Source organism: Orycteropus afer, unplaced genomic scaffold (assembly GCF_000298275.1).
Source record: "Orycteropus afer afer isolate SDZICR_OR568_19922 unplaced genomic scaffold, OryAfe1.0 scaffold00577, whole genome shotgun sequence".
Taxonomy (NCBI): Eukaryota; Metazoa; Chordata; class Mammalia; order Tubulidentata; family Orycteropodidae; genus Orycteropus; species Orycteropus afer.
The window spans coordinates 258,970-285,300 of record NW_006922164.1 but is presented as its reverse complement, the minus strand read 5'-3'; the positions used below and the strand labels follow the sequence as shown (position 1 = coordinate 285,300).

The window sequence follows — 26,331 nt, the reverse complement described above, 5'->3', positions numbered from 1 at the left end:
TTGGAGGCTTTTAAGTCTAAGTTCAAAGTGCCAGGCTCTAGGGGCTGGGTGAAAGCCCCTCAACCTTGGGGTCCAGCTCTGCCTCCTGCCCCAGGCCCACTGAAGCTAGAGGCTTTTCTTCACTCAGACAGCTGCCGGCTGCTGAGGCTAAAAACCCCAAAATAGGCAAGTAAAAAGGCACAGTCCCGATGTTACCAAACCACATGGCAGGCCATTAATTCAAGTTCATTGTAAATCCCAAGGTCAGCAGAACATGGCAGGCTGCTGAACAACGACACGGCTACATGCAGGGTCCAAGGTGCCACATGCTAGAGGCCATTCCCCGAGGCTTCTGCTTATATACAGGAAGCAGACACATTCCCTAAGGCAGCTACTCAGCTGCTCACAGTAGATTCCACCATGGAGTTGATTGCCAGTCTCGTAATGGGGAATACTATGTCCAGCTGCCCAGCCATTCATTCAACCAGGCCCAGCCAAGCTGACAAACTGAACTGCCACACCTCCCATTATTGACATGGGTTTGTAAGATGAGTCTGATGCTTTTGCTGAGAATGCTTCACTTTGAGGAGCCAGGTCAAGGGGAGCCCCAAGACCTTTCTGGGGCATCTTTATGTGCAGCCAGGGGAGCGTGGCTTGCTTGATATTTCAGTACTTTTTTATAGTGGGTGTTTTTTTTTTTTTTTTTTGCTTTTTATGGTGTGTCTGCAAGTTCTGGCATTTCATCCCAAATCTTGTTTTCCTCTGAAAACAGATTTTCAAAAATTGTATCTAAGACTTTAAAGCCTTCTGACTTTCTGTGCAGTATTTTTAATTATGGTGTGAAATAACTGAACAGCGAAAGCACAGTGAGTAGTTGTTTCTCCACGGTGAGCCTCATGTCCTGACTGAAGGGCAGTGAAGCCAGAGGCATCAAGTGAGATTCAGGGTACTTTGACATTGAAGGATGAGTGATTGGTGGCAGCTCTGGCCCTGGGGTCACGGGAGGGGCGCTCTCTGCTCTTCCAGTACTGCAGTGACTGAGCTGCTGTGGTGGCTTTGTGTTTCTTTCTGGCCCCCAGAGCGATGGAACGCTATTGGCTACAGGTTCCTATGATGGCTTTGCGAGGATATGGACGGAAGACGGTGAGTCCTGCGTCCCTTGTGTTCGAGTAGGATAAGAGGTGTTTCGGGATGTTTGCAGCAAGTGAACCGACTGTGGCTTTGAAGTCAGCATGTTTGTTTTTTTTCACATAACAGGCAACCTGGCCAGCACCTTAGGCCAACATAAAGGCCCCATCTTTGCCTTGAAATGGAACAAGAAGGGGAATTACATCTTGAGTGCCGGTGTAGACAAAGTGAGTATAACTTAAAGTGCTTCTCTTTAATCCAGAAATACTTACTTCATTTTAATCTCTAGATAGCATCATGGTTTCTTTTATTTCTAAGGCTCGCTGTTTGTTTCCCCTTGAGAAATCAGGTGAACTTGTTCAGGTTTATTTGTTTCTGCTGTTTTGATCTTGCTGTTGATTTTTTTTTTCCGTGAATGAAGAAGATATATACATTTTGTTAACTGTGGTAAATATATATAATAACAAAACATTGGCCAGTTTCACCATTTGCACGGTGCAATTTATTGGCAGTAATTGTGTTCATCATGTTTGCAAGTCCTTTTCCAGATGATTCCACCACCATTAACAGAGGCTTCATGCCCCCTACCAATGGCTCTTTCCCCCTCTCACTCACCCCTGCTAACCACTAATATGCTTTAGTCTCCTGCTGTTAATTTCTGTCTCGTCATAGGAGTCTCTGGGTGGCACATCTCGGTTAAGCACTGGACTGCTAACCAAAGGGTTGGCAGGTCAAACTCACCTAGTGGTGCCTCCAAAAACAGGAGGCCTCTGAAAAGTCGTAGCCTTGCAAACCATCCCTGGGTACTGCTGTGGGCTGGTTCAGGCTCCAAAAGGCTTTGCATTTTCAGTGATGTCAGAATAATTAGAAGATGTTATTCGGTTACTGCTTCCTTTTTTTCACCTTCTACAAATTAATATGAAATAATAGCCCTGGCCTCGAAGCATCATCCCACTCTTGGGAAAGTCAGAATATGCATTTGTAGAGGCCTCAGACATCAGTAATCAAACACCAATGATCAGGAGAACCGGGCAGCATTTCATTCTGTTGTACGTGGGGTCGCCATGAATTGGAGCTGCCTCGATGGCTGTATCTGTTTGGTAGGGACCTGTGTTGATGTGTTATCCTAGGGCAGGGGCAGGCAAAGTACAGCTCACGGGCCAATCCAGTGTATTGGCACACGGCCACCCCTAGTTGTCAATGGCTGCTCTCCCACTACAGTAGCAGAGCTGAGTGGTTGCCTCAGAGACTGCCCAGCCCACAAAGTCAAAAACATGCATCACCCGGCTCTTTATAGAACGTTGGCCAACCCCCATTCTAGAGTAGAACATCTAAGTCAACAGTTCCTTCATTTTCTCTTTAAAGCCAAGAAGCTCTGCTCAAACTTGACAGCCTGGTATATAATGTAAATCCAAATTGAGCCACTGTGGCTGGCACATTAAACATTCTCATGTAACTACAGTCCCACTCTTCCTAAGATGTTCTCATTCAGATGTTAGGCACCCATAGCACCGTGTCACACACGTAGAAGGCTGTCAGGAGCTACTGGTTGAAGTGGTAAAATGACTCATGAAAATGATAGCTGTTGTTTATTGAGCACTTTGCTATGACATAAACTAACCCATTCCATGAGTCCATTCCCACTCACAGTGCCCCTAGAAGACAGAGTGGAACTGCCCCGTAGAGTTTCCTAGGCTGTCAGTCTTTATGGAAGCAAAGCCCAAACCATACCCACTGCCATGGAGTCGATTCTGACTCACAGCACCCCTAGAGGACAGAGTAGAACTGCCCCATAGGGTTTCCAAGGCTGTCCCATCTTCACAGAAGCAGAGTTCGTCATCTTTCTCCTGCGGAGCAGCTCGTGGGTTCAAACCACCGACTTTTTGGTTAGCAGCCAAATGTTTTAACCACTGCACCAGCAGAGCTCCTTAACTATGACTGGCTCATAAATTCTCTACAGCCCTTGGTGTCATCCCCCGCTTTCTACCTGAAGGTTCTCATTTTCATTCGTGTTTCTGTAGCTGATTCCGCCAGCTGATGAACTCTGATCGGTGAATGTGCTCATTTGGAATTCTGTTGGTCTGTGGGTCATAAACTCTGCCACCATCACTCAGACCCTGGCAAGAATAGTAACGATGCTGGCGGCAGTTAAGTGGAAGGAGAAAATGCAATTTATAGGAACCCTGCCTTCAGTGTTTGCCTTACCCAAAGTGGCTACAGTTCGTTTCAGTCTTAAAAACTTCTATGTAATTGAGGGGTTTTTTTGTCCAATGATATTTGAACATAATGTAACATAAACATTGACTAAATGATGCAATTACCAATGCAGTGTGTAAAAGTGTGTCATAGAATTGTGAAAGTATTTGTATGTTCCTGCAGTGCCGGAGTTTTTTGTGGGCGGCTACATGAAAAAGTAAGGAGTCCTGGTGGCACAATGGTTAAGCACTCAGCTGCTAACCAAAAGGTTGGCAGTTCAAACCCCCTCAGGCTCCATGGGAGAAAGACCTGGTGATCTGCTCCCGTGAAGATGACAGCCTAGAAAACCCATGGGGCCAGTTCTATACTGTCACGTGGAATCGCCATGAGTCTGAGTTGGAATCAACTCAACGCCACCCAGAAACAACACATTAAGAATTTTCCCACCCTGCCCCACGTCAATTCTTTTTTTTCTTTTTTTGATGTTAACTGGTCTAGAGTGGACCCAACTCTTAGTGAACTAGGTTCGACAGATACTTCTGTATTTCCTCTGAGAAGTTCTACAGTCAATGGAGAACGTACTTAGTTCTCAATAAAGCAAAGTCTTTCTTGTTGTGGCAGGAGAAGAGGTTCCAATGAAGATACCCATTCCAGTTGATTTCGTTAATTCCAGGGCTCTTAGTGGAGCTGCCTGGTGGCATCCTACACTCATCAGTTAGATGATAAGGGTCTTGACTGACTTCGTTTCTCCGGGTGGAGATCACTTGCTTTCCTTATTTACAGACCGGTAGATCGGTGCCTCTCCCGCCAGCTCCCGCTGATCCCACTGAGATCCCCTTGCTCTGTGATGCTGGCACCTCCAGTTCATGGAGTGTGCGTCGGGAATTTTCTGAAATGCCGTTCTCCGACTCTTTGCACTTGGAAGAGCACCAGGAAGGCTTTTTAGTTGGGCTTTCTTACAGACTGTGTCAGCAGTTTTCAGTGCTGTGGGTGGAGGGGGAATCCCAACCGATTTAGGTAGTTTTCCACATATCTGATGGTAAGTGTAGAGCACACACTGGATTTCAGATTTAAGATGAAAAGGGAGCCCCTGCATATTGCAAGCAGGTCAGCGTTTGGGTGCTTGGGTTCAGATCCATCCGAGAGGTGACTCAAAAGACAGGCCTGGCAGTCTGCTTCTGAAAGGTCCCAGCCTTGAGACCCTATGGAGCACAGTTCTACTCTGCACACGTGGGTGGCCATGAGTTGCAGTCAGCTTACCCACAACTAAATTTGGGGCTTTAGGGTGAAAAACAGCATGTCAGATTATCTCATTAATATTTTTATATGAATTACCTATTGAAGTGGAGTGAAATAAAAGACGCCATTATCTATTTCCTTTTTTCTTTTTTAATGTCATTAGCATAAAAGTTAAAATTATCTGTGTGGCTCCTGTTGTGTCTTTGTGGGACAGCACTGGTTGAGGAAGAGGAGGGATTCATTGTCCTGTACCCTAACTTTTTCTCTTGTTTCCGGAGCACAGACAACAATAATTTGGGATGCCCACACAGGAGAAGCCAAACAACAGTTCCCTTTCCACTCAGGTGAGTGTCCCTCGTTTCTGAAGTTCAGAGTCCTGTGAAATGTCTGTTCACGTCATTGTGAATGAGTGGGGGAGGGGCACTGGAAGGTCAGCCCGTAAGGACAAAACAAGTCATGGAAAGCATTGCTCTTAAGGTTTGCAAGATATGAGTGCCCTCACCACCCATCCACCTGCTCAAGAGTTTGAAAACACAACAGAGTGCCAACCACAGCATTGGTTGTGGGCTCCTTCTTCCTGTGATCCAAGAAGGACCCTGTGTCGTGATCCCCAAGACCCTCCCCTGATTTGGTGATTAACTCAGAGGACTTCCAGGAGTCAACATGCAGTTGTACTCACAGCTGTGATGTGTCACAGTGCAAGGACACATGGCATGATCAGTAAGGGACAAGACACACATGGCAAAGTCTAGGGAGAGCCAGGCACAACTTCCAAGACCACCTCCCCGTGGAGCTGCAAGAAATAAACACTTCATTCCTCCAGCAAGTCGTGACAACATGTGTGAAGTGTCGTCTACCAAGGAAGCTCCTTAGATACTCAGCACCCAGAGTTTAATTGTGAGCTGATCACATAGGTACCATCTGCCTGGCATGTACCAAAATCCTAGACCTCCGGAAGAAAAGGAGGTATACAGACAATCCAAGCCCAGTGAGCCACCCTTAGCAGTTAGGGAATGGTGAGAACCCTCCCGACATCCCAGTTCCCTGGCTCCAGCCAGTGGTCAGCTGTGCGAGGAGATCTTTCAGAGAACCTTCAGCTCTACTGTGCAAGCTCTCTTCTGGACACGTGTGTAGCCACCACTGCTCTGGCCCTAACCATACTCCTTTATGTGTTTGGGCCACACCTGACCACCTGGATCACCAGGTGTGTAGAGATTCAGAAATTCCAGATCCTCACCTTTCTTCTTTTCCTTTCCCAGCTCTGTTCTCTGTTCTGTTGTCCAGTGTGGACACTTAACTAAAAGCAATGGTGGACAACCACCACACAACCAAAAGACTGTTGGAAGACATTGACTGAAAGTTGACAAAAGGTAGTAGATTCCACTTTCCCTGATAGGAGATGTCACTTTTGCTTTAAAGGCGTCTCAGAGTATAGGGGGTTAAAGTTTCCATTGTCTATCCAGCCAATAGCAGCTGGCCCTGAGGCATTGTGTATGTGGATATCAGTGTCTTTTCTGTTTGAAGCTTTGGGTGTCTAGGTCTATGGCACCCATAATGTAAGAGTTATTATTAGTGACTATGTATTTCCTAGGGCTACTGTAACAAAGTACCACCAGCTGGGTGGCTTACAAGAACAGAAATGTGATGTCTCACAGTTCTGGAGGCTGGGAGTCCAAATGAGGGTGTTGACGATGTTGATTCTTGGTGAAGGCTCTGAGGGACAACCTGTCCCATGCCTCTCTCAGCTTTCAGTGTCCCTAGGCTTGTAGACACGTCTTGCTTATGTCTGCCTCCATCTTCACATAGCCATCTTCTCTCGGTGTCTCTCTTTTTATAAGGACTCCACTCAGATGGGACCAGAACCCACCCTACTTCAGTAGGACTTCAAGCAACTGATAACATCTTCAATTTGAGGGGCACAGATCCTTAACAGTGACACTTAGCTCATTCACATTGTTGTGCCATCATAGCCACTGTCACCCCTAAAGGAGTCACTCCCCATTTTGTGGGCCCTGACAGCCCAGCCTGCATTGTCTCCATCCATCTGGACTGTGCAAGCCAAAGCAATTACCAAGTGAGAACATTGTCTCTGGTGGATTTCCCTCATGTTTGGCACACATGCCAAAACAATCCCTCCCCCTGTTGTCTGGAAGGGTCCAGTGATAGGCTCACAGCCATGGAATACCAGAATACCGGGCAGGGCAATCTGTGGAATGGGAGGATCATTTGTAGCACAAGAGCTCTGACTCCTGTTTGTCAGAGAACAGTATGCCTAAGATACACATCAGTGAGGTCCCTTGTTTAGAAAGTCAGCAGATCATAATATTCCCAAGCGTTCCCAGGACTCCATGGATGGGCTTTCCATCAACTGGCCCTAGAAGACCACAAACCACATAATTCTTCTGTGATGAGTGTGCATGCGTCTGACCTGCAGTATTCTGCCCGTGGGATTGACCCACATCCCAACACCTGGTCAGGATGTTTCAGGTGTTATGTGCTCTTGTTCAGTGTGGAGCAGTGTGCTAAGGGTTACCCAGAGTAGAAGAAAAGAGAATTCTGCCTTCCCAGGTGAAATGCAGCTGGTGAGAGGTGTGAGGAGCACCTTTCCTTGGAAGTCCCAGGCCCATCACTATAGAGTGATCTGAGAAATTACCTTGCCCCCATTGGTTTTCTAAGGGTGCCCCCAGTCATCATAAGCTGAAAGCATTAGCTAAAACCCTAACTCTGGAATACTGCTCAGTAAGAGTGGGACACAAGCTGTTGATATTCCTGGCAAGTTTAATGATCTCCAGGACATTCTGTTGTTGTTGTTGGGTGCCATCAAGTCAATTCTGACGTAATGGTGACCCAGTGTGACAGAGAACTGTCCCGTAAGGTTTCTTAAGCTGTCATCTTTATGGGAGCAGATTGCCACCAGGTCTTTCTTCCACAAAGGTGCTGACTGGGTTTGAACTGTCAACCTTTCAGTTAACAGCCAAGTGCTTAGCCATTGTGCCACCATAGCTTTCTCTTGAGTGAAAAAAAGCTCATCCCAAAAGGGCCCATACTGTTTGATTCTGTTCATTGAACAATCTCAAAAATGACAAAACAATAGAGATGGAGAAGAGATAAGTGATTGCCAGAGGTTCAGGATGGTGGGAGAGAGGTAGGTGTGACTATAAAGGTGTAGCATGAGGGAGATGGTGTGGGAATGGAATAGTTCTGCATCTTGATGGTGGTGGTGGTTACACAATTCTACAGCTGAGATAAAATAATCATAACAGTGTACACACACCGTGTACCAATGTCACCTGCCTACTCTTAATACAATAAATACTATGGTTATGTAAGATGTAAACATTGGGGGAAGCTGGATGAAGGGTATCAAGACCTTTGTGCTGTCTCTGCAATTTCCTGTCAATTTAATTATTATAAAAGCTTTAAAAATACATTTTTTAAACATTAAAAAAGCAAGTTGTGTCTGTACTCATAATGGCACTGGCTAATAGACTTCATTGGTCCATATGTGGGCAGGGATGGTGCACAAACCCCCAGAACAGCTCAGCCCTGTTTTCCTGTCTCTCATCCACAGGACTGCTGTGATCATGTTAGGCTTTCAAGTCCTGGCTCACCCAGGAGCAACTAAGAATGGATCAGGCCCCTAACTACTTAAGTTCCCTCTCTTTTGCATTGCAAGGGTCAGCAGGCATTAACTTCTGTGACCTGATACGAGTCACTATCTTCTGAACAGCCCCATCCCATAAAATAGTCACATCTCCAAGTATATTAACAGCAGCCCAGAATGCACAGGCCACCACTGGAACGCATCATTTCACTCATGCCATGTGAGACTGAGAGCAGCTGCAGGCTCTGCCCTCTGGCTCACGGATCATCATTCCAGCAGAGCCGATTATTCCCTTTACTCCTCTGGGCACATGTGAGAAATGTGCCAGGAACCTTGGGGTTGTCATTCAGCACTCTGCTAGGGTGTAACAAAGGGAGGAGACCTTTGCCCTGGTGATGTGCACTGTGGAAAAAGTCTCTGCTGGCTCTCAGCCAAATCCTTGCACACCCACATTGTCCTTGGGGATGGAGGTGAACATGGCGGCTGATGGAATCCCTGTAGTTATGGAAAATGGACTTGTGCAGGGTCACATATGTTATTTGAACACTGAGAAAGGGAAGGGGCAGTGTAAATAAAGTTTTACTGGAACACAGCCATGCCCATCTGTTTACATATTGTGTATGGCTGGTTTCTGTAGAGTTGAGTAGTTTTGATGGCCCCACAGCTAAATATGTTTGCTCTCTGGCCATTCATGGAAAACACTTGCCATCCCTTGTCCTGGTGTTTTAGATGAGAACACTGTACTCAAGGAGGTTATGTGATTTGGAGTCTAATCTGTTTTCTTCTCATATCATACTACCTCTTTCTTTCTTTATTATTTTCCAAATGTGTGTGTGGCAAATGTGATACATGCTGGAGAGATCAGGTCAGGGAGTGGGGTTCATATTTATTCCGGCTGTGTGTCAGTCATGCCAGCTCTTTGTTGTCAGCTGCTCACCTGATCGTAAACCAAAACCAAGGCCTCCCAGGGACTATTGAATTGAGTGTCTGTTGACTCCTCATGCTTTAGGTGATGTTGTTTGAAAAATGAGAATCATAGTAGCCTATAATGGGGTGTCATGAGGCATTTTCTGCAAACCCGTCAAGTTCGGGGGATGATGGGGGAGTCCCTGCACCCGGCACCAGAATGTCAGTCCAGGGAACTGACCTGCAGCCCTGCCATGAAGCTCACCTTCCCCATGTCCAACTGGCCACCCATGCTCTGGGCATGTGGAGGGAGAGTCACAGCAGAATTAGAGCGCTAAGGGGAAAAGGCAGGCTATCCAGGTGACTGTGTGGCATCAAGGCCAAAATGTGTGTGAGTGATGGAGAGCAAGAGGAAACCTATATTGGGCCTTGCGTAATGGAGACGACAAGTGGTATTTAAGAAAAGAGATGAGTGAGGCTGGCCTCAGCAGGCTGGTAGAATTGTCATCACCCTACTGCCTCTCTTGGGGACATCCCTGGCACCTACCCAATACAAGAGCCCATCCTGACTATACGAACTCTTCCCCAGACACAGCCTCTTCCGCCCTGCTTACCCCTCATCCTTCCTGCCAACAGCACCCCCAGTGGAGTTTGGCTTTCTGCACCTTTGCAGAGCAGTTCACATAGAGGAGGAGCTGGTAGGAGGAAGGCTAAAGCAGTAAGGGTCCAACAAAGCCAGTATTACTCTTCCCTCCCCATCACGGTATATAAGCAATACACACACACCCCAGAAACTGCCTTTTTATGGTTCAAATTCTAAAAAGAACCTTTGGTCCCTCCGGTGACCCTGCATAGGCCAATTGCATGTGCACTGACACATGAGGCAAACCTGGGTTTAATAAAGGCCACAGTGTACACTCTGTTTGTAAAAGCAGGTTCATTTGCAAAAGAGCCTGTCCAAATTCAAGGACTTTTTTAGAACCATAGAAAACCAACAGAGCAAATGCCCCAACTTGGAATTACCAGAACAAGCTAGTAGTTTCTTACCTGGCAATTACTCTGCCACCCCACTCTCTAGGTCATGAAAACCAGGTTCTTAGAATAGAATGTACGTGTGTGTGTGTGTGTGTATTCTAGAAATTATTTCCAGAAGCGTGAGCTGCACATAGGTTCATAAATGTAGCTGAGCTCATCTGAAGCCTTTTCTTAAAAAAATAACTAATCTTTTTTTTTTGCCCCCTAAAAATATTTGCACAAGATTCTATGAGAATTGATTGTAAGGACTCTTGAGTAAGCGGACTTCTGAAATCTGTCCTGGATTCATGGAGCCATGACTTAAATGAAACATTTTAAGAAATGTGAAAAGTACAGCCAATGGAATGGGAGACTTTTAATAGGAGGATCTCGAACATGAGATAGGAAGTCATTTCCTCCCTCCTTCTTTCCTCCTCCTTACTGAAAGCAAATAAAATTCAGTCACCACAGCGATATTCCCAGAAGCAGAAACAGGCAGCCGTGCACCTCACACTCACCCTTTCCTATACAGGAACATGAGAATGAGAAACACTGTACACTGTAGGGCAAGGGGAGTTACAAAGTCTCCCTGCAGGGGTGTTTTGTCATCCCTTTGGATATAGACAGAGAGGGTCTTTCACGTCTTTGAAGGCAAAGGGCTGTGTACAAGCTGGGATCATCTGTCACTGTGTTAGTAGATAAGGCTTCCTGACTGTGCGCTTCCCTATTCTGATGAGTCAGCTGAGCTCTGTGCACGACTAATAGTGCCATGTCCTCCCTGTGCTCCCTGCCCCACAGCCCCCGCTCTGGATGTGGATTGGCAGAACAACACTACCTTTGCCTCCTGTAGCACAGACATGTGTATCCATGTGTGCAGACTCGGCTGTGACCGCCCAGTCAAAACCTTCCAAGGACACACAGTAAGTGAGAATTCTGATTACTGGACTTGAGTTCATGAAAGTGTGCTGGGAGGTGGGAGCTATTGCTTTTATACCTATAATTTAAAGGCACTGTTGCCCAGAACAGAAGGAAGATGGAACAATCTATTTCCATAAGATTTACTGCTTTGGAAACCCAGTGGGGATCAGTATGAGTCAGAATCAACTCAGTGGCAGTGGGTTTTAGCTTTGGGTAGCCCAGAAGGTCAACAGTGACTCTAAAGCAAAGAGGCGAAGATAAGAGGGCAGGGAAACTAGAGCACTGGAAAGAGAACAACCAGAACACAAAGAGAATGCTGGCACATTGTAGAAAATGTAACTAATACCACTGAGCAATTTGTGTAGAAATTATCAAATGGGAACCTAATATCTTGTGTAAACCTTTGCTGAAAACACTAAAGAAAGTAGTAGTATTTAAAAAAAAAAAAAAAAAAAAAAAAAAAAAAAAAAAAAAAAAAAAAAAAAAAACTTGGTCTGTAGGCCAGTTCTGCATTCTTGGGCTGGTCTGGCTACCCCAGATGCTTGGATCAACCTAGATTTGGGTGGCTAATGGCAGTAGTAATGATGAGTTTGAGTTGAGAAACTGAGTGAAGGAGGGTTATACCACCCAACAAACATGACTGTCTTTCAAAAAGATTTTTTAATTAACACAAGTTACATTATGCCACTTCCTGCTTTTACAGGAACAGTACAGTAGTCCCCTCTTCTCTGTGGGGGTATGTTCCAAGACCCCCAGTTGATGCTTGGAACTGAATAGTACTGAACCCTATATAGACTGTGTTTTGCCCTATGTATGCATACCTACAATAAAGTTTAATTTATAAATTAGACACAGTAAAATTAATGTCGATAACTAATGGGCTGGTAGCATATACAGTGTGGATTCACTGGATAAAGGGGTGATTTGAGTCCCAGGAAGGATGGTGTGAGATTTCATCACTCTACTCATTTAACATTTTCAGACAATAGTTGACGGTGGATAACTGCGACCCAAGAAAGTGAAACCAGGATAAGAGGGCACTAATGTATATGTATGTACACATGTATAAATGTTCAGAATTCTTTTACCTAGTCCCCCCTTCAATCTGTCTTCCACAATCACTTTTCTAAAAAGAAAATGATACAATCATGTTATTGCCCTGCTTAGCAAAACGTTTGAAGACTCCTTATAGCCCACCCCAGTGACTGATAAGAAGTAAGAAAGTGAGTCCAAAGCTGTCAGATTCACCTAAGGCAAATTTGACTTACCTATAGCATATCTCCCAAAATAAGGATAACCTATAGAAGCACGTATGTGTTTAAGTGCCATCTGCCATGTGTCTCGGTAGAAAGAAAAGATTGACCACTGAAGTCTGCTGGATACAAGGCAGCTTCTTTTGCATGCACTTAAACTTCCAGCCCCTACAAAGTAACTGGTACTGGACTTCCTCTCTTACTAAATGCAATGATAAAAGTGGACAGAATGCAGGAGGCAGCAGTGTTGAGGCATTAAATAACAGTCAGAGCAGGACTGTGACTCCTGGGAGAAGGCAATACACAGCGTAAGTTCCACTTTCACCCTGGCTTCACTTTGCTTTGCAGTGGAGGCTAAGCAGAGTGTCGGTGGCACAGAGTTGGGGAGGCGCAGATAGCAGTCAGGACTGAGGAAGCAGCTGGAATTGGCAGTACAAGGTTCTGGAGACGATAGGATGGAGCAGTGCCAGAGAAGAGTTTGCAGATCTCTGGCCAGTTTCAGAGCTACACACATACAGGGCAAAACTCCATGACGCCTAGCAGAGACTGGCTGCTACAGAAATGAGAGGTGAAGAGGACATTGCTGGGAGGCACTGGAATTCCAGCCAAGCTATAATGGTGAGATTGAGCACCTCAGAGTCCAGAAAGGATACACCCTAGGAATAAGGATCTTACCCTAGAGTAAAGGTGATACCTGAGGTCTAAGGACAAACCAAAATAGACCTGCCCTAACAAAGAATAAAACTAAGCCTGCCAGGATCAAAGGAGGCAGGATTTAATTGTCTGCCAGAACAAAACTCAACCCTTTTTCAAATAAAAAGAAAATAAATGAGGAAAAAAATTCAAACTCCCTAAATGTAGCTTCCACAATGTCCAGCATATGATAAGAAATTACTAAATACATGAAGAAACAGGAAAAGGGGACACATAGTTTATCAAAAAGGAAAAAAAAAAAATACATCACTTAACCCTGAGATGAGCCAGATGTTGGAATTTGCAGCAAAGATTTTGAAGTAGATATTATAAAAGCATACAAGGACATAAAGCAGGAGATGGTCATAATAGGAGAATCTCAGCAGAAAAAGGCAAACTAAACAAACAAATGGGAGATTGAGAAATGAGACATACAATACCTGAAAGGAAGGTCTTCGTGGAGGAGCTTAACAGACTGCAGAAATAAGATTAGTAAAAGTGAAGATAGATCAGAAAAATTGTACTGGCCTATAGAATAATATAAAGTGTCCAACATCTGTGTAACTGAAGTGTCAGAGGGAGAGAAAAGAGCAAATGGAACAGAACAGTTATGTGAGACAGTGGTGACCATGTTCTCCCAATTGGTGATAAACATCAACTTTGTAAGAAACTCAGCAGACCCCACGCAGGAAAAAATAAAGAGAACCACACACACACCCCTGTAGGCATATGGCCGTGAAATGCTAATAATTGGTGATAAAGGTCTCACTACAGCCGGTCATTCTGAACAACTGAAGCAAGCAGTGGAGGAAAATGTCCCATAGCAGCACTGTGGACAGCAGCTGGCTCTTCCTCAGATTTCCCGGCGCAGCTCACCACGTTCTTTACCCAATGGATCTCCCGTCTCGCCCCTGTGCCTCAATGTTACTGGAAGACCTGCTGCCTCTGGCCCTCTGCCTGGAGTGCTCCCCATGTCAGACTCTTTCACAGCACTCCCTGGTCGTGGTTCAACACAAAATCCTTCCCATCTTTCAAGACCCCGTTCAAACGTCCTCTTCTGTCTGGCTTCCTGTGCACTCGATCCCCAGGCTCGCACCTGGGTCCCCATTGCCCATGTGCACACCTCGGTCTTGAGCTGGCAGTGCCAGGCATTGGTAGCTTGTGGTGTTGATGTGACTGGCTCACTCAGGAGATGCAGAGCGCATCGAGAGTGGGATCCATAGCTTCCTCCTTTTTTCTGTTCAGCACCAGGAAATGATATGAATTGAATCAGCGATCTCAAACCATCGCGTTCATGTAGGGGGAGGGGATCCCAGCTCCTGGAGTCACTCACTTAGCATGAATTCCTTTGTCCTCAGCACTTGCTTGTTTTCTTTGCGCCTACCTTCCCGGTTTTTGCCCCAGTGGTAAAGTGCCTTAGAGTGTAGGCATTGTCTTCTTCACACCCTCTGTTGCTCAAAACTGCCCGTCCTTCTCTCTATTTCTCTGGCCTAAACTTGCTTCTCTAATCCTAGGCCGCCCCTCCTCTGCCAAACGAATCCAGACAAACTGCTAATCCAGCTGCACTAAAGTCTTGCAGCTCCCAGCTAGCTCACCCACTGGAGACTTGCCCCACATCATACCACCAGGGTCTTTAAATAGGTCTTATTACAGCCGCTCATGCTGAACAAAACAGGAGCTAAACATACTTGAGCCTCTTTCTCCCTAAGACCTTTCAGCCATTTCTGGGTGTTCCCCCAGGAATTTGTCTTGAGTCCCAGAGGGGGAGAGGAAAAGGAAAAGGCCCACCAGTTGTGGCGTCTGTTCTGACTAATGGAGTAGACCTCTGCTCAGTAGGGTTTTCAGGGGCTGATCTTTGGATGTAGATTGGCAGGCCTTTACTTCTGAGACACCTCTAGGTGCCTGAAACTGCCAGCCTTTTTAGTAGCAGCCAAGCAACGTTAACCATTTGCACCAACCAGAGACTGTGAGGAAGGAAGGGAAGAAGAGTCCCTCTCCCATAACAGGAGCCATCCCTCCCTGGAGGACTGAAGTGGTTCAGCTGGGGACAGTAAATGTGACCGGCTCTGCTCTCTGGGCCCAAAGATATCAGCCCCAGGTGTTCTTGTGGTCCTCCTAGACCCTCTGTATCACACATACCCCTCTCCTGTCTGACCTCACTGTACTACTCCCCAGCTCACACTCCAAGCCTCCTGCTCCTCCTCTAGCACCCTTCAGAGCTGAGTGTCCTCGGAAAGTTAGTGTGACCATATAACTTATGATCCAGACCAGGGCACTTACGCCTGTGAGATTAATGCTAAAATTCAGTGAGTGTGGAGTTAGTTCGAGGTCCCTGGGTGCATTCGACTACTAACCTAAAGATTGGGGATTTGAACCCACCCAGTGGTACAGACATCCATGGGACTGTCCCCACCACCAGCCCTATGTGTCCCACAGATTGTCACATACCCACCATCTCTGCCATTCGTCCCGCTCAGCACACCATTCCTGCCTCACAACTCTGCCCAGGTGGTTCCTGGGTAAGCTTCTGCTTGCCCTGTACCCTCCAGGATTTAGCCAGGGGGCCCCTGGACCTCTGGGCCTGGAGAACACTCTGGAAGCCTCACTCCTTCCTGCCCCATAGCAGCCAGAGCCACCTGTTAGACCTGAACTGGTGCGTGTTGCGGCCTTTTATTAACTTGCTTATTTGCCCTGAATTATGAGTTGCCACGTCCCCCAGGCCCCACCTCCAGGCAAGGATTGTGTTTTTCAGACTGTATATGTGCTCCTCCCTGTGACCAAGAACAAAAACCAAACCAGGTGGATTCTGCCTCCGGGAGACCTGTTATGTGTGAGCGGAACTGTGCTCCACACACGTTCAATGGCTGATTGTAAAGAAGTAGATCAACGGGCCTTTCTTCCGTGGTGCTTCTGTGTGGACTGAACCACCAACCTTTCGTTAGCAGACAAGCATGGATGTGTTTGTGGCACCCAGGGACCTCCTAGTGTTGAGCACACGCATCTGTTTTTCTTGTGTGTGTGTCTGTCTGTCTGTCTACACATGTGTTTGTGAACTGTGGTCACACTGAGTCCAGCCCGGGTTGCCCCCATTCCATGTTGAGCTCTTGTAGTTAGAACCAAAATTGACGTATGATTTGATGTATGATTTCTTACTCCACGCCCCTCCACCTCATTCACCCCTAGAAGAGAAAGAGCTGGTACAGTTGTAAAGTAACTGTTGTATTCAAAATGCATACAAAAGTGAATTTCAAAGTCTACTCTTAACTGTGGTTTGCTTTTTTTAAATTGTGCAGTTTATTTCTTGTGATCTGGGTGAAAGCTTACAGAGGAAGTTGGTTTTCCATTCAACAGTTCATACACATTTTGTTTCGTGACATTGATTGCAGTCCCCATAATGTAACTTCACTCTTCTCACTTCCTCCCTGTGGTCACCATTTCCCCTGTCCTCCTTTCCTGTCCCTCCCTGCCTTCTGAGCTTCATCCCCAGGCAGACGCTACCCTCTTGATCTCGTTGTCCAGTGTGTGTACCTGGTTGGTGATATTGTTCACCTTATGGGCCTGTTGTTTGGAAAATAATGGATTTTACTGGTTTTGTTTACAGTGTTTATTCTATGTAAATTCTTCATTTTGCTTCCTTCCCAGTTGCAATTTAAAAAAAAAAAAAAACATTTTTTTATTATTATTATTAATAAATACGGATGAAGTTGGCTGGTTTTGTATGGTATGTGGCTGTGTTTTTATATAAGTGAGAAAGGCAGGGTAAGAGTAACAGGAGAATCTACGTGTTCTTAAGCCACATTGAGTAAATCAAAATTTGCTGTTTGCAAAACTGACAAGGGCACTGCCACCCCCTGCTGGAGAGCTGTGTTTCCTACTCACAGGCCTTTTTGTTTTGTTCTTGTTGAAACTCTACCCAGTAGAACACAGACCAATTGAACCATTTCTCCGTGTCCGATTTAGTGACAGTGACTCCATTCTCCAGGTTGTGTGGCCGTCCTTGCCCTCCTTTTCCGAGTTGTTTCTCCCCCATGAACGTGCGTGCACTCACTGCCCTCTGGGTTTGCTGTCTAACCTTCCAGTTGGTCACAGACCTTTCTTTCTTTTTAAAACCATCTGCTGTCTTTCAGAATGAGGTCAATGCAATCAAGTGGGATCCTTCTGGATTGCTGCTCGCATCCTGCTCTGATGACATGACGTTGAAGGTAAAATCGTCCCACACGCCCCATGTGCACAGGTGGCAGCCGGACACCCACTGCCCCTTTGGGTTATTATTTTGTTACTGCGCACGTCTTACCTCTAATTTTTTCACATCACTGACTTGATCCTTGGAGGCCTTGGGGGCTACAAATGGTAAGTGCCCTCGGTTGCTAACCAGAAAGTTGGAGCTTCGAATCCACCAAGGGGTGCCTCGAGTCCACCCAGGGGTGCCTCAGAGGAAAGGCCTGGCGGTTTGTTTCCAAAAAGTTCACAACCATTGAAAACCCCACTGAGCACAGTTCTCCTCGGACATACACGGAGTCGCCATGACTTGGAGTCAACTCAGCAGCAACTGGCAGAGGAAAAAAACCTTGTTAGCGTTTTGTCTAATTAACGCCTGTTTATCAGCCAAGGACCCTGCTGAGAGCTTTGGCCTTCCTCCAGCCTTTCTCTCCGGTGACTCCCAAAGCGTTAGCCCCCTTTTCTGCTGGGGCCCTTCCTGGGCAGCAGTAGCCTGTGTGCTGTCTGCAGCTCCCACAGTGCTCTAGCTTTTTGGAGCGGAGTGATAATCTTTCTAGTTGAGGGCCACTGCCTATTCAGCCTGTTCATGGAGCTCTCAATATGCCTCCCCAGATCTGGAGTATGAAGCAGGACACATGTGTCCATGACCTTCAGGCTCACAACAAAGAGATCTACACCATAAAGTGGAGCCCCTCCGGGCCAGCCACCAGCAACCCCAGCTCCAACATCATGCTCGCAAGGTAAGGTTACTCAGTGGCAGCCAGGCACAGCTCCTAAACGTGGCCTTGTGCCCCGTGTGCAGGTAGCACCATGGCCAGCACAGGTACTCCCAGACAGAGCAGCACATTTTGCTAAGATGTATTGCAGCTTGTTGAAGTCCTTCCCACTGAGGGAAGCAGTAGCTCACTTTGAAAGGACTGACGATACATAGCTATCCAATGACAGCCAACTTGAGATCGAGATGGGTTTAGCCGTGAGGCTGGTTGGAGGGTAGTCGTTAATATGTCCATGTTTTGAACATGTTGCTTTGGTGGTGGCTTCTGTTAAGAGAGAGCAGAGTTAGGCTTGGAGCTGGGCCTTGTTTTGCTTGGCTCAACTTGGATGTGCAGGTGGCAGGATGAGTGATTATCAAGGGTTTCCCAACCCTAGACAGATGTAGAAGCCCTGATGGCAGCAATGGAGTGCTCAACTACTAACTGAAAGGTTGATGGTTCAAACCCACCCAGTGGCTCCAGGAAGAAAGACCTGGCAATCTGCTTCCATAAAGATGACAGCCTTGGAAACCAGCTGGGGCAGTTCCACTCTGTCCTCTAAGAGCACTGTGAGTCGGAATCAACTCCACGGCAGTGGGTTTGGTTTGGGCTTTGCGTCTGTGAAGATTAACAAACAGCCTTGGAAACCCTCTGAGGCAGTCCTTTAGCGGGGCTGTGAGTCAGAATGGACTCCATGGCAGTGAATGTGGTTTGGGGTTTGCCTCTGTAAAGATTGACAGCCTTGAAACTCCAAGGCTGTCAATCTTTACAGAAGCAAAGCCCATGGTCCCACCCAGTAATCTGGTGGGAGTTACAAAGACCATGGCTAGAAAAGCCATACCATGTAATTCACTACACCAAATATGTAGTTTTCTTTACAGTTGAAAACTGAAATTTATAGCCCTCAGCAATGTGATTGTCTATTGGGATGTGATTATATTTAAATTCCTGCTGGGTTAACATTATTAGACATTCAGTTGATAATTTTTCCAAGTAAGGCCGTCTGTGTTCCTTTAGTTTGGTGATAAAGAGATTTTGCATTTTAAGTTGTAGGAATATCTTAGAAAACTTAGCAAATACTCTACCAAAATATTTGGCCTTCCTATCTATGGAAAACTCAAACAAATGGATGTAGATTTTGATTTGTTTTCCCTAGTAGCCCCACTCAACAATGGGGAGAGGGGTGTTCTATGGGTACCTGGATGGTGCAGTTAGCATGCTTGGTTGCTAGCTAAAAGCTTGGAGGTTTGAGTCCACCCAGAGGCACTTTAGAAGAAAGGCCTGGTGATCTACTTCTGAAAAGTCAGCCATTGAAAAGCCTGTTCTGCTCTCACACATGTGGGGGTGCCTGGGTCAGCACTGACTCCCCGGCAACTGGTTTTCTGGTTTGTTTTCTACCTGTGGCTTTTGTTGTCAGTACATCTGAGTGGCACATTGTAGAAAAGAAAGCTGCCAGTTTATGTCTCTCACAACTTGAAAACTAGGCGAAAAAGACAACTCATAAAAACAGGAACAAACCAACGTGTCCCTGTGGTCATGCCTTCTCCACTGTTTTGCCAGTGCTTCATTTGATTCTACGGTTCGACTCTGGGACGTGGAGCGAGGTGTCTGCATCCACACACTCACAAAGCATCAGGAACCTGTCTACAGTGTAGCTTTTAGCCCTGACGGGAAGTACTTGGCCAGTGGCTCCTTTGACAAGTGCGTCCATATCTGGAATACTCAGGTAAGCCCTTGACTCCCGTGAGAACGTACACATGGTCATGTTTGCAGTGACCCAGGCTTAGAACAGCAACCCTTCATGCTCTTGGTGAGCTGCTCCAATCAGGTGGCTCTAAGCACACCTGACTCCCCAGGCAGCTCCCCGGCCCCAGTGCCATCTTCCCTCTGCGTCACGTAGGCTGTGGGGTCTTCCCTCAGTGGACACCTAGAGCAACTCCCTTCCCCCAGGGGAGGACCTTCTTCTTAGAAGCGTTCTCTTAGCTTTTCTGAGCCCCTGATATGGCATCTTCATCCTTTATTGTTTGTTTCTTAGGCATGAGCAAGCATGAGCGAGCATTACCCATTATCATCACAGAACGGCCCTCAAGATAACTGGGCTGGAAAGGGGAATAGGTGTCCTGCCATCCAAGCTATTTGGTACAGAGCAGCCAAGTTGGGGGAAGCCATTGCCAACCCGTCTACTATTTAGTCTGGAGGCAGACCACACCCTAAGGAAACTCTTTTTAACTGATTGGTTGATTATGTTACAAATAGGCTACACTATGGAGGGGAATGACATTATATATAAGATCATTACATTGTATTCTTGGAGGTGATCACATTATATTACATTTTGGGAGGTCATTATATTATGTTATATAGATGGTCATTATGTCGCATCACATCATGGATAGTGATTATATTACAGTGTAGAACAGGAACTAGTCTAGTGTTTGGCCAAACCACTGGGAACCATACCCTAGCCAGGTTTACACATAAAATTAACCATCACAGGAATGAAGACCCTCAGATGAAACATGTTTCCACAAAGCTGATGGGGACTTGCAAAAAGGGCATGGAGGCAGCATCCTCCTCTGACCTCTTCTACCTTCACAAGGGGGAGGCAGAACCACCATCAGCAGTCCAAGCCGTATTCTTATGAGGCCAGACATGCTGCCACCCTCCAACCTTTTTACCAATTCTGAGACCAACCGTCCTTTCTATACCACTCACTATTTCTGTGCTTGGTTCGATAATTTGTTGCAATGGCCACACACAACTCACAGACAATACTCAAGATTATGGAGTTTATTAGGAAGTAACAGGTTACAATTCAAGTTCAATAATGCTCAGGATACAATTGTTCACTGAGGACAGCCTCCCCTCTGCCATCCCCACAGGCATGCCTCTCTTTGGCCTTTGGCCTCTTGGCCTGGCCTCGCCCTGCCAGACAAGTATTACAAAGCTCTTTTAGCACTGCCAATAGGTACCCCACTCCATCAGCAAGCCTCCTACCTAAAGGCACTCAGCTTTCTCGTTCTGTGGGCCAACAAGCCCATTGCTGTGTCTCATGCCAGTTTCCTAGTTCTGCTGCCACCATCTCTCTGCCATCATCTCAGTGTGGGGATCTCAGGTCCAGGCACGTGCTCCACTACAGGCTCTTGTCTGTCTTAAGGGTAGTGAAATCCCCCCTTGCTATCTTTGGGAGGGCTCATTTTAAGCCTCGCAGGATGACAAAACTGACCAATCCCCATGTTAGAGTTCCATATACTTTATTTGCATGGTCCTACCCCCACAAGGGTGCCATGTACCTTATTTGCATTACTCACAAACTATCCATTCCCCTTGGTTGAGTCACTGGCACCTTATAGTTGCATAGTTCTACCCAGTCACTTAGGAGCTCTGATAGCGTAGTGCCTAAAGCATTTGACTGCTAACCAGAAGGCTGGAGGTTCAAACCCACCAGCCACTCCTCGGAAGGAAGTGGGGCAATCTACTTCCATAGTGATATTGCCTCGGCAACCCAAGGAGGGGTCGCTATGAGTCGGGTTCAACTCGACAGCATATAACTAAAACAACCCAGTCACTTGGTGGGAGTCACAAAGACCGTGGCTGGAAGAGCCATAATAACTGATTCACCACACTGCAGTCTTTGAGCCAAAGTTGCCCGTGGGATGACTTCTGCGTCTCGAGGGAATGGGCCTTGGTCTCCCTGCCATGCTGTATCTTTGGCTGGGAGCTGCCCGTGGACTCAGTGAATCAGCCATGCCCCTGGCATTATGAGCTCTGAGCTGCACATTCCCACAGCCACCCCGGGTTGTTTCCTGAAATTCTCCATGTATTTAAGGTTTTCATGGTAAATGATGCGGGCAGGGAGCTGCCAAAATTGTGCTCGCATTGTAAGCAACTCTGGCTTTATCTTGCAGAGTGGAAGCCTTGTGCACAGCTATCGGGGCACCGGTGGCATCTTTGAGGTGTGCTGGAATGCACGTGGGGATAAAGTTGGTGCCAGCGCATCTGACGGCTCTGTAAGTGGCTCTCTGGGTTTGTGGGACCAGCATGGGGATAAGGGGTGGATAACAGTGGCTGAGCCCTGAGAGGGACTGGATAGCCAGGTTTCCAAGGGGCTGTTGTCATTGATAGGACTGCTCCTCTTTAGCAGGTGCCAACAAGTGTGTATGCAGAGAGAGAAACTTCCCAGCTGGGTTCCTTTTGGGTTGGCTCCACATCTGGGAATGGCCAGTACTTCGTCCTTCCTGGAATGTCATACTACTCACCATTTTTGCAGTTAAATCAGTGATTCTAACTGGGGTGACTGTGCACCCAGAGGGACATCCGGCAGTGTCTGCAGACATTCTTTGTTATCACAACTTGAGGAGGTAGATGCTATGGACATCTAGGGAGTAGAGACCAGGGTTGCTGCACAACACCCTGCAGTGCACAGGATGGCCCCCACCACAGAGAGTCACAAGCCCCAAAGGTCACTGGTGCTGAGGTGAGACAACTATTTGTATCTCCAGGTGTGCACCCCAGCTCAGGCTCAGGTTGCCTGGATCCCAGTGCCCCCAGGAGAGATGTCCTTTCTAATATCCCCTAGCTTGAGGTTACCCTGATGTCTGAAGCAAAAGGTCACACTAGCTGGTGGCTGAGGGTCAGCATGGCCCCTAAGTATCTGTGTGACAACTCATATAGGGACATTTGTGTCCACTCCTCATCTGTCAGTATGTTCTACTATGGTAGTCCATGTGTTGCTGTGATGTTGGAAGCTATGCCACCAGTATTTCAAATAGAGCAGCCATCCACTCAGCTGTGTCAACACAGGTTCTGTGACCCCTGGCAATGGCAGCAGCTGGCTTCTTGGGTCCTAACATCAGCCCTGAATTTGCATGTTCCCTCCTATGTGTGCTGCGCTTAGGTCTGGTTTGTCAGGAGCTCTGAGGCTAGCCTGTTGTTGTGGATCATTCTTGGATGCAAGATGTATCCTTCTGTAGCCCGAGGGCAGACCCAGCCCTCATTGGGGCTGTCCTCATTGTTCCCTCCTACACCAGAGCTGACTCTGCTCAGTTTTTGTTTATAAGCCTTGGGGGCACCAGATAGATGGCTGGTTCCTGGCGCTCAACGGAGTTTGCTCTTCAGCTCTTACAGCTCAGGGAGCCCAGGCAGCCATCTCTATCCACCTTTGCTTGGGCTGTTGTCCATAACCACATACTTGGGAAGCCACCAGATAGAACGGATGTATCTTACACTGGGTAGTGTGAACAGAGTCCACAATCCCTGACAGGAATTCTCCAGAAGATGTTTGATAGCGTCACTCATGCAGCTCCAACCATGCTGCCTTTTTGCAGTTCTTTTAACATCAGTGATTATGCTCCACACCAGGGCCTTTGCACAGGCTGCTGCCTTCGATTGGAACCTTGTCCCACAGATAACACTGAACATGTACCTTCTCTATGCAAAATCAGGGCTCCACACATGTTGTTGGTGTTGTTAGTGTCCATCGAGTTGGCTCTGACTCATGATGACCCCCGTGCACAACAGAACGAAACATTGCCCAGTCCTGCGTCATCTTCATGATCTTTGGTATTCTCAAGTCCATTGTTGCAGCCACTGTGTATTTTGAGTTTCTTCCAACCTAGAAGCTCTGATGGTGCAGTGGTCAAAGCATTTGGCTGCTAACCAAAAGGTCAGTGGTTTGAACACACCATCCACTCTATGGGAGACAGATGAGGCAGTCTGCTTCTGTAAAGATTTATAGCCCTGGAAAGTTAATGGGGGTTGCTATGAGTTGGAATCAATTCAGTGGCAGTGAGGTTAGTTTTTGGTTTTCCAACTGAAGGTCTCATCTTCCACCACTATGTCAGACAAAATTTTGTTGTTATCCATAGGGTTTTCACTGGCTAATTTTCAGAAGTAGATCTCCAGGCTTTTCTTCCCAGTGTGCCTGAATCCGGAAGCTCTGCTGAAACTTATCCACTCTCAGTGACCCTGCTGATACTTGAAATACTGGTGGCACAGGTTCCAGCATGCAGGACACCTTAGTATGACAACCTGATGGATGGGGGGTGGGCACAAATGTTATCTCCTGGAAACACCTTCCACATAAAGCACTTGGTGGAAGTGAGCCCTCCACCCCACCATTGTCTGTCTGTTTCCATTGTTTATTCATTCATACCACTAATCTCACATCATAGCATCTGTTTACATGGTTATTGTCTATCCTTTCCTTACCCTTGGTACTACTGGCATTTGTGAATGGATCGTTCTATGTTGAGTTGCACCCCTGGTCTCCATCCACTAGATTGAAGGAGCACAGCACCATTCCCTCCAAGTTGTAACAACCAACAGTGTCTCCAGATAGTGTCAATTTGCCTAGTGGCAGATTCACATTGGTTGAGAACCACTGTTCTAGAATGTTCTCTCCATGTGGCAGGGACCTAGGTTGTTCACTGCTGACACCCAGCCCTAGAGCAGCAAACAGCACATAATAGCTGCTCAGTCAGTGTTTGTTGCATGATTGTCTGCATTAACTGGTTCTTTGAGACTTAGAAGGTTGTGCCCAAATTTGATCTGACTCATCTTTGTTTACAATTTATTCATTTGTTATTTTTGAAGTGTTCCCCCGCCCCCCAGTAACCAATAAAGAAAGTATCCTTCCATATATAAACTTTTCCTTGACTTTTACAATAATGGACTAATAACAGTATTTGTCCTTCTGTGATTGACTTATTTCACTCAGCACAATTTCCTCCAAGTTCATCCACGTTATGCGGTGTTTTGCAGATTCTACATTATTCTTTAGGGTTGCATAGTATTCCATTGTGTGTATGTACCATGGTTTGGTTATTTTTTCTTCTGTTGATGGGCACGTAGGTTGTTTCCATCTTTTTGCTATTGTAAATAGTGCTGTGATGAACATTGGGTGTGCATATATTTGTTCTTGTCCTGGCTCTCACTTCTTTAGGATATATACCTAGTAATGGAGCTCTGGTAGCATAGTGCCTAAGGCACTTGGCTGCTAACCAGAAGGCTGGTGGTTTAAACCCACCAGCCACTCCCCAGAAAGAAGGTTAGGCAGTCTACTTCCATAGTGATACTGCCTCGGAAACCCAAGGAGGGGTCGCTATGAGTTGGGCCCGACTCAGTGGCACATAACAACAACAACAACGAGGGAATGGCTGGGTCAAATGGTATTTGTAATTCCAACTTTTTAAGGAATTGCCATGCTGCTTTCCACAGTGGTTGTGTCATTTTACAGTCCCACCAGCAGTGTATGAGAGTCCCAATCTCTCCGCATCCTTGTCACCATTTGTCATTTTCTGACTTGTTGAACTTTGCTATTAGTGCTGGGGCAAGATGGTATCTCATTGTTGTTTGGATTTGCATCTCTTTAATGGCTAATGATCGTGAACATTTCTTCATGTGTTTGTTGGCCGCCTGAATATCCTCTTTGGTGAACTGTCTATTCATGTCTTCTGCCCATTTTTTAATTGGATTGTTTGTCTTTTTGTTGTTGAAGTGTTGGAGTTTTCTATAAATCTTAGAGATAACTTTGTGTGTGTGTGTGTGGTATGTGGTTTGAGCCACCAGAGGAAGAGACATATGGCTTGAAAGTAAGACTTATAATATGAGATTGAAAATTTAAAAAAAATTTCTAATCCATAAGGTTGAGAACTTTGACAAGTATCTTAAGAAGTCTGAGTGATTTTGTTTTCTTCTTTCCTAATATGTTTTTGCTTTTCCACTTTATTTTTAGTAGAAGAGAAAGGGAATTAAACTTTCTTTGATTATCAAAGAATTTAATGGCATCACTCTGAAATGGGGTCAGCAAACTTTTCCTGTGGGGCCATATGCTCTGTGTTACAACTATTGAGCTCTGACGTTGAAGTGCAAAAGCAACCGGAGGCAATACATAAACAAAAGGGCCAAGCTGTATTCTACTAAAACTTCATTTATAAAACTAAGTGGTGGGGGCTACGTTTGGCCCATGGGCCACAGTTTGCCAAAGACCTCCACTCAACAGATATCTGTGTATTATCTCTCACGATAACAGGCTCTCTATCTTTCCTTCCAGGTGTGTGTTTTAGATCTGCGGAAGTGAACACAAACTATTACAGAAAAGAGAATTCTAATGGACCAGCAGTGTGGGGTTGCTGCACTCTTTAAACACACTTCTGTCAGCTCCAGAACTGTATGAACGTGACTTGCGTTAGAGTGTGCTTGGAATCACCGCGTCCCTGGCCACAGGGTTCTTGTATTGTTTCATAACCTTCATCAAGAAGTTTCAAAATAAAAACAAAAAAAACAACCCACAGTCCTGTCACAGGGGGAAGGATGGTATTTCCAGCTGGGACATTCACTCAGCTCGGGCATCGCGAAGCCACCAGCCTGTGCATGCACAGTTTGGTTTCCATTGAAAACAGGCTCCAATGGCAGAAAGGAGAAAAAAGAA

General features: G+C 46.3%; 1 protein-coding gene across 1 annotated transcript in view; it reads left to right on the top strand.

Moving 5' to 3' along the window:
• TBL1X (transducin beta like 1 X-linked) overlaps window positions 1-25,980 on the top strand; it is a 76,062-nt gene extending 50,082 nt beyond the window's left edge. Inside the window, exons 6-14 of the mRNA XM_007956164.2 lie at window positions 1,059-1,122; window positions 1,237-1,334; window positions 4,826-4,886; window positions 10,865-10,986; window positions 17,058-17,132; window positions 17,761-17,888; window positions 19,461-19,626; window positions 21,809-21,910; window positions 25,954-25,980. Of these exons, the coding sequence (XP_007954355.1) occupies window positions 1,059-1,122; window positions 1,237-1,334; window positions 4,826-4,886; window positions 10,865-10,986; window positions 17,058-17,132; window positions 17,761-17,888; window positions 19,461-19,626; window positions 21,809-21,910; window positions 25,954-25,980 (843 nt within the window). The remainder of the gene's footprint in view (window positions 1-1,058; window positions 1,123-1,236; window positions 1,335-4,825; window positions 4,887-10,864; window positions 10,987-17,057; window positions 17,133-17,760; window positions 17,889-19,460; window positions 19,627-21,808; window positions 21,911-25,953) is intronic.
• Window positions 25,981-26,331: the final 351 nt, after the last annotated feature.